At 39.6% G+C, this 14225-nt stretch overlaps 1 protein-coding gene across 2 annotated transcripts in view; it reads right to left on the minus strand.

Annotated features, from left to right (window-relative positions):
• tfec (transcription factor EC) overlaps window positions 1–12718 on the minus strand; it is a 28694-nt gene extending 15976 nt beyond the window's left edge. The window contains exon 1 of one of the 2 annotated variants that reach the window (XM_015045605.1): window positions 12497–12718. In XM_015045605.1, coding sequence (XP_014901091.1) covers window positions 12497–12523 — 27 coding nt within the window. In that variant the 5' untranslated portion in view covers window positions 12524–12718. Of the gene's footprint in view, window positions 1–1488; window positions 1929–12496 lie in introns of those variants that run through there. The other variant, XM_015045604.1, reaches the window with a different exon arrangement.
• Between the last annotated feature and the right edge of the window lie 1507 nt (window positions 12719–14225).

The following is a 14225-nucleotide window of genomic DNA, read 5'->3' on the forward strand; positions in this document are numbered from 1 at the left end:
TAAGGTTTTTTCCCGGTTAAACAAGTAGGGAATTTTTAGCCAATCAACAACCCCCCCCCCCCCCGCAACGGATAGCAGGAGAGACGCCAAGGCCTCCACACACCGGATCTGCTGTGTGTGACGGCGGATTGTCCCGGTTTCACTTCAGCCCTCGCACTACTGTACATTCCGGAGACACGCTTGTTATCCACTTAAAGGGGAGAATCTGATTAGATTCGAGCAGCAATGGCCGTTCAGTCACCAAGGCCGGCTGTGACAATGGCAGGCCTGTGCAAGTGTGAAGTCGGACATGCTGGGGAAGAATTATCAGTGCCTGCCAACGCACAAGAGGAAGAGGGACGAGATAAGAATCTAATCGATCGAGGTTCAAGTTTGGGGATTGTCGCGGGTGTTTCGGACCATTCCGTTTTACTTACTCTTTTGGGAGTACAGACACCAGCACCTGCTCCAACAGCCGAGGCATTGTTTTGCAATTACAGGCAGGACAGAGGTCACAGGTTCACTTTCAGTTTGCACACATTACCTCTATTACAGCTGGCATGCAACTATTTCAGTGCAAATAAGTTTTAATGTATTTTAGCAGAGTCTGTTTGTTTTGTTTGTTTTTTGTCACTTTGCAGTTTTAAGCTTAACCTGTAAAACCTGCAAGTCATGAAGAAATCAGTTGCGTCTTTCTACTATGTTGGAGACATTTGAACACCTAAGCAAATGTCTGAATTGATTTTAGCAGTTCTGAATCGATTCATGCAAGCAATCAAACCCGACGTCAGCTATAAATCACAGCAGCAGTTAAAAAGTACACCACGTTGAAAATAAAAAATAATAATATGCAACATCTGAAACATGCATACAAGTGATCGTTGTGTGATTTACCTCAAAGTTAAAGGTTGCATTTCTCAAAGTCTGCTCAGAAATCCTGCACTTGAAAAGGTTTTCATAACTGTTGCGCTCAAACCCTCTCTTCTAATTGAAACGCTCTTGCCAAACCCAGTTTCAGTCTTGCCCAAGTTCTCCTTTCACTTCAGAAAAATCCAACACCTTATGAAACTTTGGGTGATGGTGACGTTAGTTAGCTGTACAAATTGTGGACAAACCGAGTTGAGGGGTTTGGACTCATTTCTCCACCCGGGTTGATTTATGGCATTTTTGCAGAAAACATTTAGGCACCGTTCAGTGATCTTTCTATCTAAAATGAATGAAAGTGGAACAAAAAACAAAAAGGCTCGTCAGTCATGCTTTCTGTGTTTTTGCTGAGCGTGTTTACCAGTAAATATCTGTAACCACACACACCCGATAAGAGTGGGAAAGGGATCTCTTAGCAAAATTTGCATTCCACGGTGACGGTTCAGTTTTTTTTTCTTTTTCCTACAAATGCATGTCAATCAAAAAAAATAAAGAAAAATATCATTCATTCCAAAACCTACCACACACCAACTTGTGATGTGGCAATTTAACTCCCTGGACAGAATCTAGCTCATTTGTCCCTACCTGTAGAAGCTGGATATCTGTCAAGGTGATCACTTGGACCACACAGCAGCGGCTCATGACTCTCCAAAGTGGCAGCGACTCCCACCAGAGAGGCTGCGGATTTGTGCAGGGGAGCAAACCGTCGATGCCACAGCTCTGTTTTGCACATGTGGACTAGAAGGGGAAGAAACAGAGAGGTGCGGCGGCCTCCTTCCTGAGCTTTTGCAGAAATATCGGAAAGGAAGGCATGACACATCAGCTTGTTTAGGAGCCTCTTCCTGTCCCTGCCTGTGTGTTTTTTGGGCCGAAAAAGCCCTTACAGAGGCAAAAAAAAAAAAAAAAAGTACTGATTGTGGCTTTGCTGGTTGAAGAATGTGCATGTGTGAAAGTAAAGTGAGTTAACAGAATGCGGGTTCCTGCTTGTGGATAGCTCTGCTTTCCGGTCTGCAGAACATCAAGTCCATCTCAGCACTTTTTCCCGGGTTATCTCCATGACACTGACTTCCTTTGGATAGCCATTGAACCACAGCAGTTACAGTTGCAACTGGAGAAATACAATTTGGAAATCTGTATACGCTCAAATAACCTGCGCCAATACATATCTGTCCAGGAAAAGATGAGGGAGCAACATGAATTCTTTTTTTATTCCAATTTTTTTCTACTACATCAGCAGTTGAAAAGATAGGACGTTATGGAAGTATTCAAACATTACATTTTTTAAAATGCCTGATGATTTTGTGACCTGCTGGATGTTACTTAAACTGTTTTCATGCATGTGTTCCAGTGTTTCAGGCCTGCAGTAACTTTTAACAACGTTTGTCAAGTGGAGTACTTAGTTTCCATGAAGTGCTTCAGGTATCAGATGGTCTCATTTGGGAAGAATAGCACAAGATCATCTGCATGCTCAACATTATCAAAGTATAATATGGAAATAAATGCTAGGCACTGATTAAAAAAAACATACCCAATGGGAAGACTTTTGAGAAACCAAGTAATTCTCCTTTAAAAAAAAAAAAAAAAAATCTAATATTTTCCTGCAGCACAAATTGAAAAAAATGACAAGTTTATCTGATTAATGACTTCTTGGTCCCATGTAATGGTCTGATCTTACATGGGTCCATGGTGGACTAGCACACGGTCATCTGCATACTTTTGCACAATCCTGCCAATTCATAATAGGCAAGTTGATATTTTTGTGTCTTCATGTTGGCATTTGTAATATTGTAAAACATTTATATGCATTTCATACAGCAATTTGGTCCTTCTGCACAATGAATTTGGATTCTGACTGTAAAATGATATTGTTGTTCAACGGCTTACAACTTCCTTTTCTGTAATTGTTACTGATTAATGAAGACAAAATGTGAAAAATCCTACTATCTACTCATTTTGTTCTGAATTATGGGTTCAGAAAAATAGAACTGCACTGTAGCCTTTCAGCAAGAACAGAACCCGAGAGCTGTGCTATTGTTTAGTTGGCCCCTCTACTGTACTCCAAGGGTGCATCCATTCACGGAAAGGAATATCCACACCTAAAAGGCATTTCTGTCTCAGTTATTACTGCAAATGGTATCTGGGCATTCCATATTTTTGCGATACTCCGTGATAAAACCATCAGTATTAACTTGAGGACACCGAATGCAGTGAGAGCAAACTGCATCAAAATGATTCAGTTGAATCTAAACTGGTGTTTTAGAGGAAGTCGCCTTTCTGCTGTTAAATTGCAGTTTGTCCTGGGCGTGCTTGTGGACGGTGATTTGATTACACAGAGAATGCCTGTCTTGATGCAACTGTATATTTAGTCGTCTTTGCTAGGCTAAGTGAGACTTCAGCATTATTTATGCAGCCGCGTCCAAATTATTTCACCGTAATTTCACACACGCTCGGCTTTTCATTATTGATGATTCATATAAATCAGCTCTGTTGATGCCCGCACACAACAGAAGCTGTACTGCATTGTTTTTTTTGTTTTTTTTTCTTCCCCTCTCTTTTGCCCATGTGTGTATTTGTCTACTTTTTTTGTTTATTTGATATCCTCTTTGTGTACAGTCTGGCAGATCTATCCAAATTCCTGGCTGGCCATTTTTGGCCCATCTTGGGGGCTAGCCACAAGTTGCTCACCTTTGTTAGTCCCCCTGCTCGGCATGTTTTAAACATCAGGGACTTCCTGTAAGAGCTGGCCTGCTTCTGAGACAACACTTCAAAGTGCAGCGCCAACATCTGAGGGCTGTTTTATCCTGCTAGAAAAGGAATGCATAATGGACACAGCTCCACTGCACTTTTAATGATTCCTCATATAAATTAAATATTACTGCTATTTTAACTGGATTACACACGGAATTGTGTGTGTTGGCGTGCGGGTTGGTGTGCTCCCGTTACCTTGATGAAATATTGAATCTATGAAAATGGTTTTCAGTGGTGTTGTGAAAATAATTAAGATTCAAAATCAGCCTGCTTGCTGTAGCGTGACTCAAAGGTACACTCGTTTGGTTGTGAACGCGTTTTATCCTTTGCTTTCATGTACACATTTATTGCAAAAAACACATACTGTAAGACTTTAGGTCTTTAATATGTCAAGCTCAAGCATTTCTTTTGACAAAAGATAAAGAAGAGCTGTTGCTTAAATACCTTTACACGTTTTCTATGAAAAAGTTAACTTTTCTGTACGTTTATTCAAGGTGGTCTTCCAGAAAGTACGTTTTTAACAATTCAATCATAGTTTATAGCAAGTATAGAACTGTGACAAATCAGGGTAATATTAAGCCAGTACAGCCTCTGCAGAAGCTCTACTGTCATCTTGGAGTCGAGTCTCCATTGAAACTATTAGTAGCATCTACATGCAGACCCGTTCTTTGATCATTTAAGTCTAAGATGAAGCAGAAAAAATAATTTTAAGAAAATGCTTCAGGTGGGTCTGGAATGATTCAAGGAATGATTAGCTGGCAAAGCTCACCATTAAGTGTGGTGGATAATATGGGACACAAAGGGTATGTTTCTCTTCCAATGGCCTTAGAAACCTTGTTGGAGTGCATGGCGTCAGATAACAAGGACATGTTAAATAAAAATCTGGGGACCTCTGCCATATAACTGGAAACAGTTTAGCACTGGGTCTGACCAGACCAGGATAATGGTGCCTCTGGAAAAATCAACACAGATGCCCTTCAGCAGATAAAAATGTCCACTAAAGTCCTCAGGGATGGATATATATCCAGAAGAATAAAGAATAAGGTACATTAATTTTAACTAAACCTATCTTTAATTGCGCCTTACAGTAATTAAAGATGACCGTAAGATTTGCTCAGTTACTTTCCCTTTGTTCCAGTGACTACTGTCACACAAAGTTAACAGAGAATGCTCGAAACGATGGGATACGGAGAAGAGAACAAGGCAGATGTGCTGCACTCTGCCCCTCTGTCAGTACAGAGGAGATGCAATTAGTCAAAATGGAATAATATGATTTTTGCTGCTAAGTCCATTAGAGCACATTATTCTTTTTCAGTGCTCTGAAGAGAGGAGCTTGTTCACAAGAACACCTGAAACTCTGCAGATTTTCTGCACACATGCATGCATTGTTTTTACAGATGCTCACCACTTCACAGGGACATAGCAAAGCTCAAGTTCTTCTGCGCCCAGTTGTGCCTAGGGTTGCAACCCATCCCTTAAAATACGGAATCGTCCCGTATTTGGCTGTTAAATGTTGCGTCCCGTATTGAACCGATACGGGATGCGATTTGTTCCATATTTCTATAAATGGCCTATCACCCATCAAGACTAATTGCAACAATAATGACCAAAACAAAACACAGGATATATTAAGATCAGCTAAATCGTTGTGGTGTGAGTTAAAGGACCCTATGGACCGATGCTCTTGTGGTTGCCTAGAGACGGACACTACGCAGCTGCGGTGAGCTGCTATCGACCGCGTCTTTTTAAAACATCCTCAACCCGATTCTCCACAGTCCTTAGAACCAAAACCTTTCGTAACAATACGGACGTGAGAGGGAAGACTCAAATCCCAGGCTGAACATGTTAGTGAAGATGAATACAGGCAATTAAAACAAATGTGTTCATCCTGCCGCGGTGTGCAGTGCTGCATGATGTCAGACAGAATGGATCAGGAGAGGAACACTGAAGACCCAGTTAGAACCTAAAGAACCAGACATCAGCATCTCTTCATCCCTCAGTCATCTCCTGAGACTGATATGGTACAGAACATTTTGCTATGATTTATTAAGTTTCTTATTGTGGTTTTAGTAGACTGTTATGGTTTGATTATTAGATAATCAATTATTTGCTTATTCTTAAAATCTTAAAGTACCAAAACCACAAAATCTAATAGGAATTATACAGAAATCCCTTTCTAGAAGTTTGGAAATAAGAATGGCATCCTTGACCCTCACCGTCCAGTGAATCGAAACAGTGTTTAGGATTGCTTCTCCAAACGATGCCAAGAAGCTGCTCTAAGGACTATCTTTAATCTCTCACTTTGGCAGACAGTGAAAAGGAGCCACAGAGTTCCAACTATCGCTTTTTCAATTGAGTCTTATTAAAATTATGCACATGATCGATTGCAAGACAGTTGCATCCCAGCAAGCTAAAGGACTCGTAAAAAGCCTAGGATAAAGAAACCTTTTACAATGTGTCAGAAGAGGGTAAAGGCTTGAAAGTATCTTTTATTTCTGTATTATATATATATATATATATATATATATATATATATATATATATATATATCTTTAAGGACAAGTAGTATCTAAAAATTATGACTGAAACCAACGTGTAAGTGTCTCTCTGCAGGAAAGGTTAGCATGCAGGTGAATGAACGGTTGATCGGTTTGCCATTTCTCTGAAAAACAAAATTTTGAATTAGTTTACTCAATCAACCAGATGATTGTAAAAATGATTATAGGAAAAAACACTTATTACTGGAGAAGAGGTTTAACCCAATTACTGGACAGATCTATTTAGTGTTTAGTACTTGGTATGAAAACTTAGGCCTGATGTAACATCAAGCAGATTTAGACACTTATGACATTTGATGGTATCAGACTTGAAAGCCCTAATTCTACAAACAATGGTTTGTTTTGTAGTCCAGTTTGGTCGTTCAATTTGCGTGGCCTTTGTATCTATTGTTAGATTGTATTCTTTCTTTTGTGGCTAGCATCTCAATTGCAGCAGCTAGATGGAAAAACATTTGAATTCTGATAATCTTCTGATATGCAAGATTTTATTTGATTGCCTGAGGCCTAACATTTGTAGTCGTAGTAGAACTATGCACGGATATCTGTACGGTTCTCTGTAAAAAGGGAAAAAGATGTCAAAGGTAATGATCAGGACGAAAGAAAAACGGTAAAAAAACATGAATTAGAGACTTTCCAAGGCCAAGGAAGGCCCTGACTACAGTTCTATAGACACATATTTTTTAAATGATTTGTACCTCTGCTAAAGAAAATGTAACCATTCAAACGACATTAAAAAACTGCAAGAAAAATGCCACAATACTCACTTCGGGAGTGGGAAGCAAAAGCAAAAAAACGCAAACAAAACACACAAAACTATCTTTGACTTTGTCTTTGCAGTGTTTGAACAAAGAGATGACCCCTGGAGAGAAGTTATAATGGTATGAACATACTGACTACACTCACCGACCACTTACACAACTTACTAGTCCTGAGTTGTACCTCATTTTGGCCTTAGAAGTGGGTGAATTCTTGTTGGCATGCATTCAACATTGTGTCTGAAAGATTCCTCAATGATTTAGTCCACATTAGCTTAATAGTATCACAAAATTGCTCCAACAAATCTTTTCTCCCACTACATCTCAAAACCGCTCGAATTGAAATCTGGGGACTGAGAAGGAAGGGCATTTGAGTGTAACGTTGAACTCGATGTCATGCTCAAGAAACCAACTTCCAACAAGTTCAGTTTTTGTGTCACGGTGCGTTTCTCTGTTTGTAGTAGATCGGTTCACAGAAACGGATGGTAATGGTCTGCGACAGTACACAGGTTGGTACCAAAGGAGCCCCTCATGCCTGACAGAGGTCATGGCTGGACCTGTGCTTTCATGTTTATGCCCAATCCTCCTCCAATATCACGTCACAGAAAACGGCTCGCTCTATATTTTCTCTGTTTTAGATCATTTTCTGTAAATCTAAGAAATGGTTAAGTGTGAAAGTCCAAGAAGATCAGCAGTTTGTTAAAAAAAAAAAAAAAAGCCAAACTGACAAGCATATCTGACAGTCATGGTTACTCTTCTACCAAAATGACCATGAATGCCTGCTAAAGCTCTTCACAGTAACTCCTCACACCTTTTGAAGCCTAACATGGAACCGTAGGGAAGAACGTAGATCTGTTCAAAAGCTTTCGGTGGACATATGATGATTAGTAACCCCCTCTGCTCCCACCCACAGCCCCACCCCAACCCTTCTCATTTTCCTTAACTTGATTGTTGGAAATTAAATAATGCAATAGCTGTTTAATAAGAACTAAGCAGAAAATTAAATCAACCCTGACCTTACCCGAGCTAATAATATATGGTTTGTGCTGAGGACAAAGATCCATTTGTCCAACTCGTCTGGCTATCTTTGTGCCCCTGCCATTTGAACGAGCAAGCCGCTCAGATGGAGGGGAGGAGTGCCGGGAGCTTCTCTTCCCAGCATGTGAGGAAGAAGAAGAAGAAAGGGCAAAATGCAACCAGCAGCATCCAGCTCAGATCGGACACTTCACTGCATGTCAACCCTTTAATCAATGTTTGAAAGGCAAACACCTCTTTCTGCAATATCTTTCTCCTGTTACACCTGATCCAGTTTTCATGAATGTTCCTCAAAGGTAATGGACACCTACACAGAGGCCACAAAACTCGGAGCATGCCAATAATTCCCTCTTTTATTTACTAAATTAGTCAAATTTAAAAAAAAAAGCTCTTATTTTCCTGTTCCCATTTGATTGTAATCATTTGATCATCATTGGTTTTGCCAGTTACCATTTCTTTATCATGCTCCTTGCCAATACTTACTAAATTGAGTAATTATCTGCGCCTGAGTTAAATTTGTTTCTTCCATAATTCAGCATCTGTCTGTTCCAAGTGTTATAAAGGCCATGAGTCCTTTCCTGTTCTCAAACTTCTGCATCCATTTGAACTATTTGCCAGCAGTCTAATGAAAATTAAACATCGTTTAACCTCCCGTGTATTTGAGCTGCTTCTCTTCAAGTCACTCCAAAATGTCCTAGAGGAAATCAAAGGAAGTTGCTGTTCTCACAGACCCCATCCTAAAATCCCCAAAAAATTTTTTCGATTTTTTTTTTTTTTTTTTTTTTTTTACTTTCACAAGCAAAAAATGTTTAGTCTTAATCTGACCATATGTCACATTTTCAGTGATGGAATCATCTTATTTTGCTAATTTAGAAATTAAGCAAGTTTTGAAATGGTCCATGATTGTACTTAAACCTTAAAAATATTTCAAAAGATAAACCTAGAATGTGAAACTGTTATGTCTAGTTCAAAATATGTGTAAAAGTGTTTTTTCCTCTTATTAATAACTCTGTGGTGTTACCCCAAGTCTGCTTTGGATTGGTTAATAAGTCCTTTATGATGACTCATTCCCAAAAAGCACATGCTGTCAGATAGAGCTGAGTCCAACCAGATAACACAACAAAACAGAAAAATGTTCTGGTCCAAATTGTGCATATGTCCATTTTTTTGTGTGAAGCTTTTGGACTCTTCCTCCAATCCCCCGAGATGTGTGCCCAGCATCACTTAGCAACTTTCCTTTAAAAAACAGTATTGTGTCCAACTAATCAAATTACCTGCGTCAGAATTAAAAGCATTTCTTGATATAGTTTAGCATGAGTTTATTGTTGCACATGAAATACACAAAAAAGAAAATCTGGGGCTTTGAGAATTTATTCGCACATATGAGCTGTGCTTGAGTTCATGCATGGCGTTACATTGTGCTCTAATCACTAGCATCTCACTCATCTGCTGCATTATGCATATAAGAGCACAGCCTCGGTCACGTAGTCAGATGAGCAACAAAACATCAGCAGGTCAAGTGACATTTCTGTAAAATCACAGATACATTCTGTGACCTGAACTATATTAATTGTCTACTCCAGACACAATCGCATATCAGATTCCCCTGACATGCTCGTCAGTGTGAAATTCTTCTCAAACATTTCAATAGGAGGCATAAAATTAACAGCGATCATCCAGAGGTCCTGCCTGTGCAATGAGCGAGAGCGAGAAAAAACACACTGAAGCGTTTAACTCCATGAATGCTGCGAACTCTACGGACGACCAAAGGAAACATACGTCTACAAAATATTTAAATCATAAACCAAAACTTTAAGTAAAATCCATAGTTTGCAAGAAAGTATACTTAAGAAAAAAAAATCTCTCCTTGATCCATCTGAACACCTTCTAATAAATATATATATATGTATATGTATATGTAAAAAAACATTTTAATTCCCTTCTGCAAAGATTTTAAATATAGTAACCAAGATGGCCACGTAGCCTTATTGATACCTTAGCCACTAGTTGCTATATGTCATAAAGTATAAGGATATTGAAACAACAAAATGTTCCCATAGACAATAGCTTGAATGCACTCTCCCCTTGTAAATATCTTTTGAATTGTTTGTGGATGGTATTTTCATTTTGTTTCTAGAAATCTCTTCTTTCACATGAAAGCAAAGAATGCATGCAGAAACGTGGTAGGAACTATGCCACGCCTGTAGTCGGAGCTGCAACTTTGCAAAGAAAGTAAGGCCAAAGTGGTTAAATTAAAAAAAAAAAAAAACATTAAATCCTTGTGTATTTGCATCATGCTCTCTACAGAATAATCATCTCCGTACATGATTTTGCTCTCGCTGTCGCCCCCTTCTGAAATCTGTTTTGCATAACTTACTGATCTATAAGCTTAAACACCTTTCTGTGAAGTTTCCACAACGACAAATCTCGCTGAAAAACGGAAAGTGACCATGAAATATGGTTAATAAATCATTTATGAACTCCTGATCACTTTTATGTCACTGTACCCACAGGTAGGCGGCACATCATAAGCCCATGGAAAGTTACAAACCGCCCCATGCAGCCCTGGCTGTGTGTTCAGGGTTGTCGTCACGCTGCAGTTCTCAGTGTTTTGCAAACTTCAGCAAGTTTTCTTCAACATCTTTTCCATCCATGCTGAAGAAAAATATCCCCACAGCTTGTTGCTGCCACCACCATGTTCCTCTGTCAGACTGTAAATTGTTTGCATGTTCAGGTTTGGTCTCTTTAAAAGAAACTGACAGATTTTCCACCTAAACCATGAATTTCTGCAACTCCTATAAAGTCCCTTTTTTTCAACACTCCTGTCCTGATATCTTTGACAAACGGTATGATGGGTAGTTTTACCGGCAGCAGCAACAGCATGCTTTCTCTACAGTAGGGGAGAAATAAGTAAGACTGTTGAAAATTAATGGCACAGCAGGCCACATCTGGTTCCAAACATACGAAACAGTTATAGTAAAAATTTTACAACTTCACACTGAGCATAATAAGAAGAAATCAGGTGGAAAAACTTTAAAAATCACTTTATCCTTTTGAAGCGAAAGGATAAAGATAATTATCCTTTCCCTTCAAAAGTTATGCACACGTCTGCATTTGTTTATCACACAAAATCCCAACAAAAGACACTGACATTTGTCGTTGACAAAACGTGAAAAGTATCCATTGGTGTGGACACAAAACTCTGTCGCAAGGCTCAGAAATCGAAATAGTCATGAGAACCTATTTTTGGATGCAACTGTATAGAGCAGGCTCTAAGCTTTTTTTCTGATGGCACTCTGTTTGCCTAAGAAACTAACTTGAGATCAGCACAAAGACCTTTACTGAACTTAGAAGCAGGACTCGCACAACTACTACAGCAGATATTCCGTTTATCTGGTTCATTTACTTCTCCCTCCATCTCCCTTCCTTCCAACTCACTCCCTCTCTTCCTGTTCGGCGTTCCTCTTATGGAAACGTTCCGTTGCTGAGCCACCTGTTAAAAAAGCTAACGCTAATGACAGACGACACCCTTGCAATCCTGAGGCCAAAAATGTTCCATTAATAGGAGTATTAAAAAAAAAAAGTGTTTCAGCTGAAGTGGTTCTCACAGGTAGGGGAAATGTTTTGGGCAGAAATTAGAGGATTAATAATAGAGAGAAGACTGCGGTGGAGTCAGCAAAGAGGATGTGGCTGAAGTGCTTCGGCGTGTAATAAGATGAAATGTCTGTTCTGCCAGAATCACGTGTTGCGGGCAGACTGAGTTACAGTGATTGAGTTAGCTCTCTCTTGCTTTTTCTGCACTCTTTCATGTTTTATCTCATTGTGCGAGTGGGTGTAGTTCTGCTCAAGTTCTCAAACAGATCAAGAATTATTTTTTTTTTGAATTACGCTTGTGACATGGACTTAATGAACAATGAATAACTCGCAGTAAACCACTAAATGTATCGCTTCCCACAGGTTTTTCCAAATCTCGAAACGAAGTAATGTGATTTGTTTCATTTTTGATTCATGCCAGTATTTGTAAAGTTCATGAATAAAGTATTAAAGTAAAGGATTAAAGTGAATCAGATTCACATTTTTCAGCCACTAATATCTTCTTCTTTTTTTTTTTTTTGCAACATATAATCCAGTTATTAAGCTTCCTTCAGAATTATGTGATGCAAGGTCGCCACTTATGCTATAAACAACCAAACGGTCACAGCAATACAAGCAAGACAATTGTTTGCAAATTTGATTAAGAAGCAACAGAAATGTCGAGCGACAATCCATGATATCGATTCGGTTTTTATTTTGCACGGCTCATGATTTTAACACGGCAATCCTGGTTTGATGATCGCCACGGATGCACCAATCTGTCGCGGTACGCCGCCGCCGCGTCACCATTTGACCGTCTGATTGCTCAGCAGTAAATTCAGAGACAAGACAGGTCAGGAGACCGACTGCTTTTCGCTCCGCTTTTACAGTCGCAGGTAAAGGTGTTTCGCCGCTTCCACTCACCTGTCCGTACCAGGTATACTCCAGCATCGTGGCGGTCGCAGCTCTCGCGCGACCAGCGAGCTCTCGGAAAAAGCACCACCACGCACTTCTCGGCTCTCGTGTGGCAGACAAATAAATTGGGAAAGGAGGAAAAACAAAATCACTACCCGGTGCTCTCCTCACAGCGCAGTTACACAACTGTTAGTTTTCCCCGGGTGGAATCGCTGCTGTCAGGGCTTTTGGATCTTGGGTGTGGGGTAAGGGGGGCAGCCGAGCCGGCAAAAGATACGCTATTTCACACACATTTTGTACACATGGGCTGGCACCCTTTGCTCACACACACTTCTGACTCTCCTGTTGAATTTTGGCACTCCCAGGGGCTTACGACCTGTTGATAATGAACCTGAACCCATTATTTTGAGTCAATGAATTGAAAGAAATAGGGCAAGGAATGAAAGCCACAGGGCCAATTAACAGCATTCTTTGATGTATTACCCTCGCTCACCACTCAGGCAGACTGCTCTGCGCCTTTTGTCTTTATCCCCTCTGTTATTCATTAATTATTCTGAGCAGGGTCAGAGTTCGTGTGGATAATTGTGCAGAGCGTCTCTCTTTGAGGATGGCAAAAGATTCGCCCAAACGCTGACACTCCCCCCGACTGTGCCCAGCCACCTTGAATTATGCCAATTATTCCAATTCTTTGATTTTTTTTTCTCTCTTACCCTCCTCCTTCTCTCTGTTATATGATTGCATTCTTCTTTCCCCCCTCCTTCCTGTCGTTTCTGCTCAGTGTACAGCTCAGTTTCTGGCGCACACTCACAAACACGTTGAATTTGTGTATTTTAGCTTTTCAGGTGGCGAGTCGAGGTCTTGTCAGGTTGATCTCCAGCCGTTTATTACATTATCATTGGTTGTTCTTTCAAGTTTTTAGGTTTTTTTTTTTTTCAGCCATTTTACTTCTCAAGTTTGACTTGAGGAGGGAAATTCACTTGTCGTATTTAGGATTTGGCAGAGGAAGGGAACTTGCTGATTTGTCCCAAAACATCAACTCGTCCCTTTCACAAAGCAGGCTTTCTTCTTCTCCCTGGATATTAATTGGTTGATATGATTCACTCAGGCCTTTTCATAGGTCCACTGATAAGAGCAGTAGTGAAAATTAGCCCTGATGAAGACGAGCCAAAGGGATGCAACAAGTGATTATTTTTTTTTCCAACAAAAATCACGTGTGTTGTGTGCAGATAAAGTTACCGTGATTGAGTTAAGCTTGATCTGATCTTTCTTGATTTTACAAATTCTGCATGTGAGAAGAGTAATTTCATCAGGATTCTTATGGCATAATTCTTCCTTTAGAGGCGAAATATGTTCCAAAAAAAAAAATAAAATAAAATAAATGAAAACTCAGAAGAGACAAAAGAATATAAGAAGTTTAGAAATAAATAAAACACCAGTATTTAGGTTCTGATTCAGATGAACTTTGAGTTCATACGTTTTGTTTCCTTTTGGGATTCAAATACAAAACATGTTTGGAACTAGATATGAATTATTGTATTCGCAAGCAAAATGTTTCATTTTGACAAAGTCTGAATACACAGTAATTTTAAGTATATCACATTGTTCACAGTATAGTAGGATAACCTGGTTGACACGTGCAATAATAAAAATTGTATTTTTAAAGTTTCGAAATTGTCATTTGAAGGGTGAAATCACTTTATTTTGTCTAATGTTAAAGCTAAACGTGAAGCCCTAAATC

The sequence above is a fragment of the Poecilia latipinna genome, unplaced genomic scaffold (genome assembly GCF_001443285.1).
Source record: "Poecilia latipinna isolate Pla-1442-1.1 unplaced genomic scaffold, P_latipinna-1.0 Scaffold735, whole genome shotgun sequence".
NCBI classification, from domain to species: domain Eukaryota; kingdom Metazoa; phylum Chordata; class Actinopteri; order Cyprinodontiformes; family Poeciliidae; genus Poecilia; species Poecilia latipinna.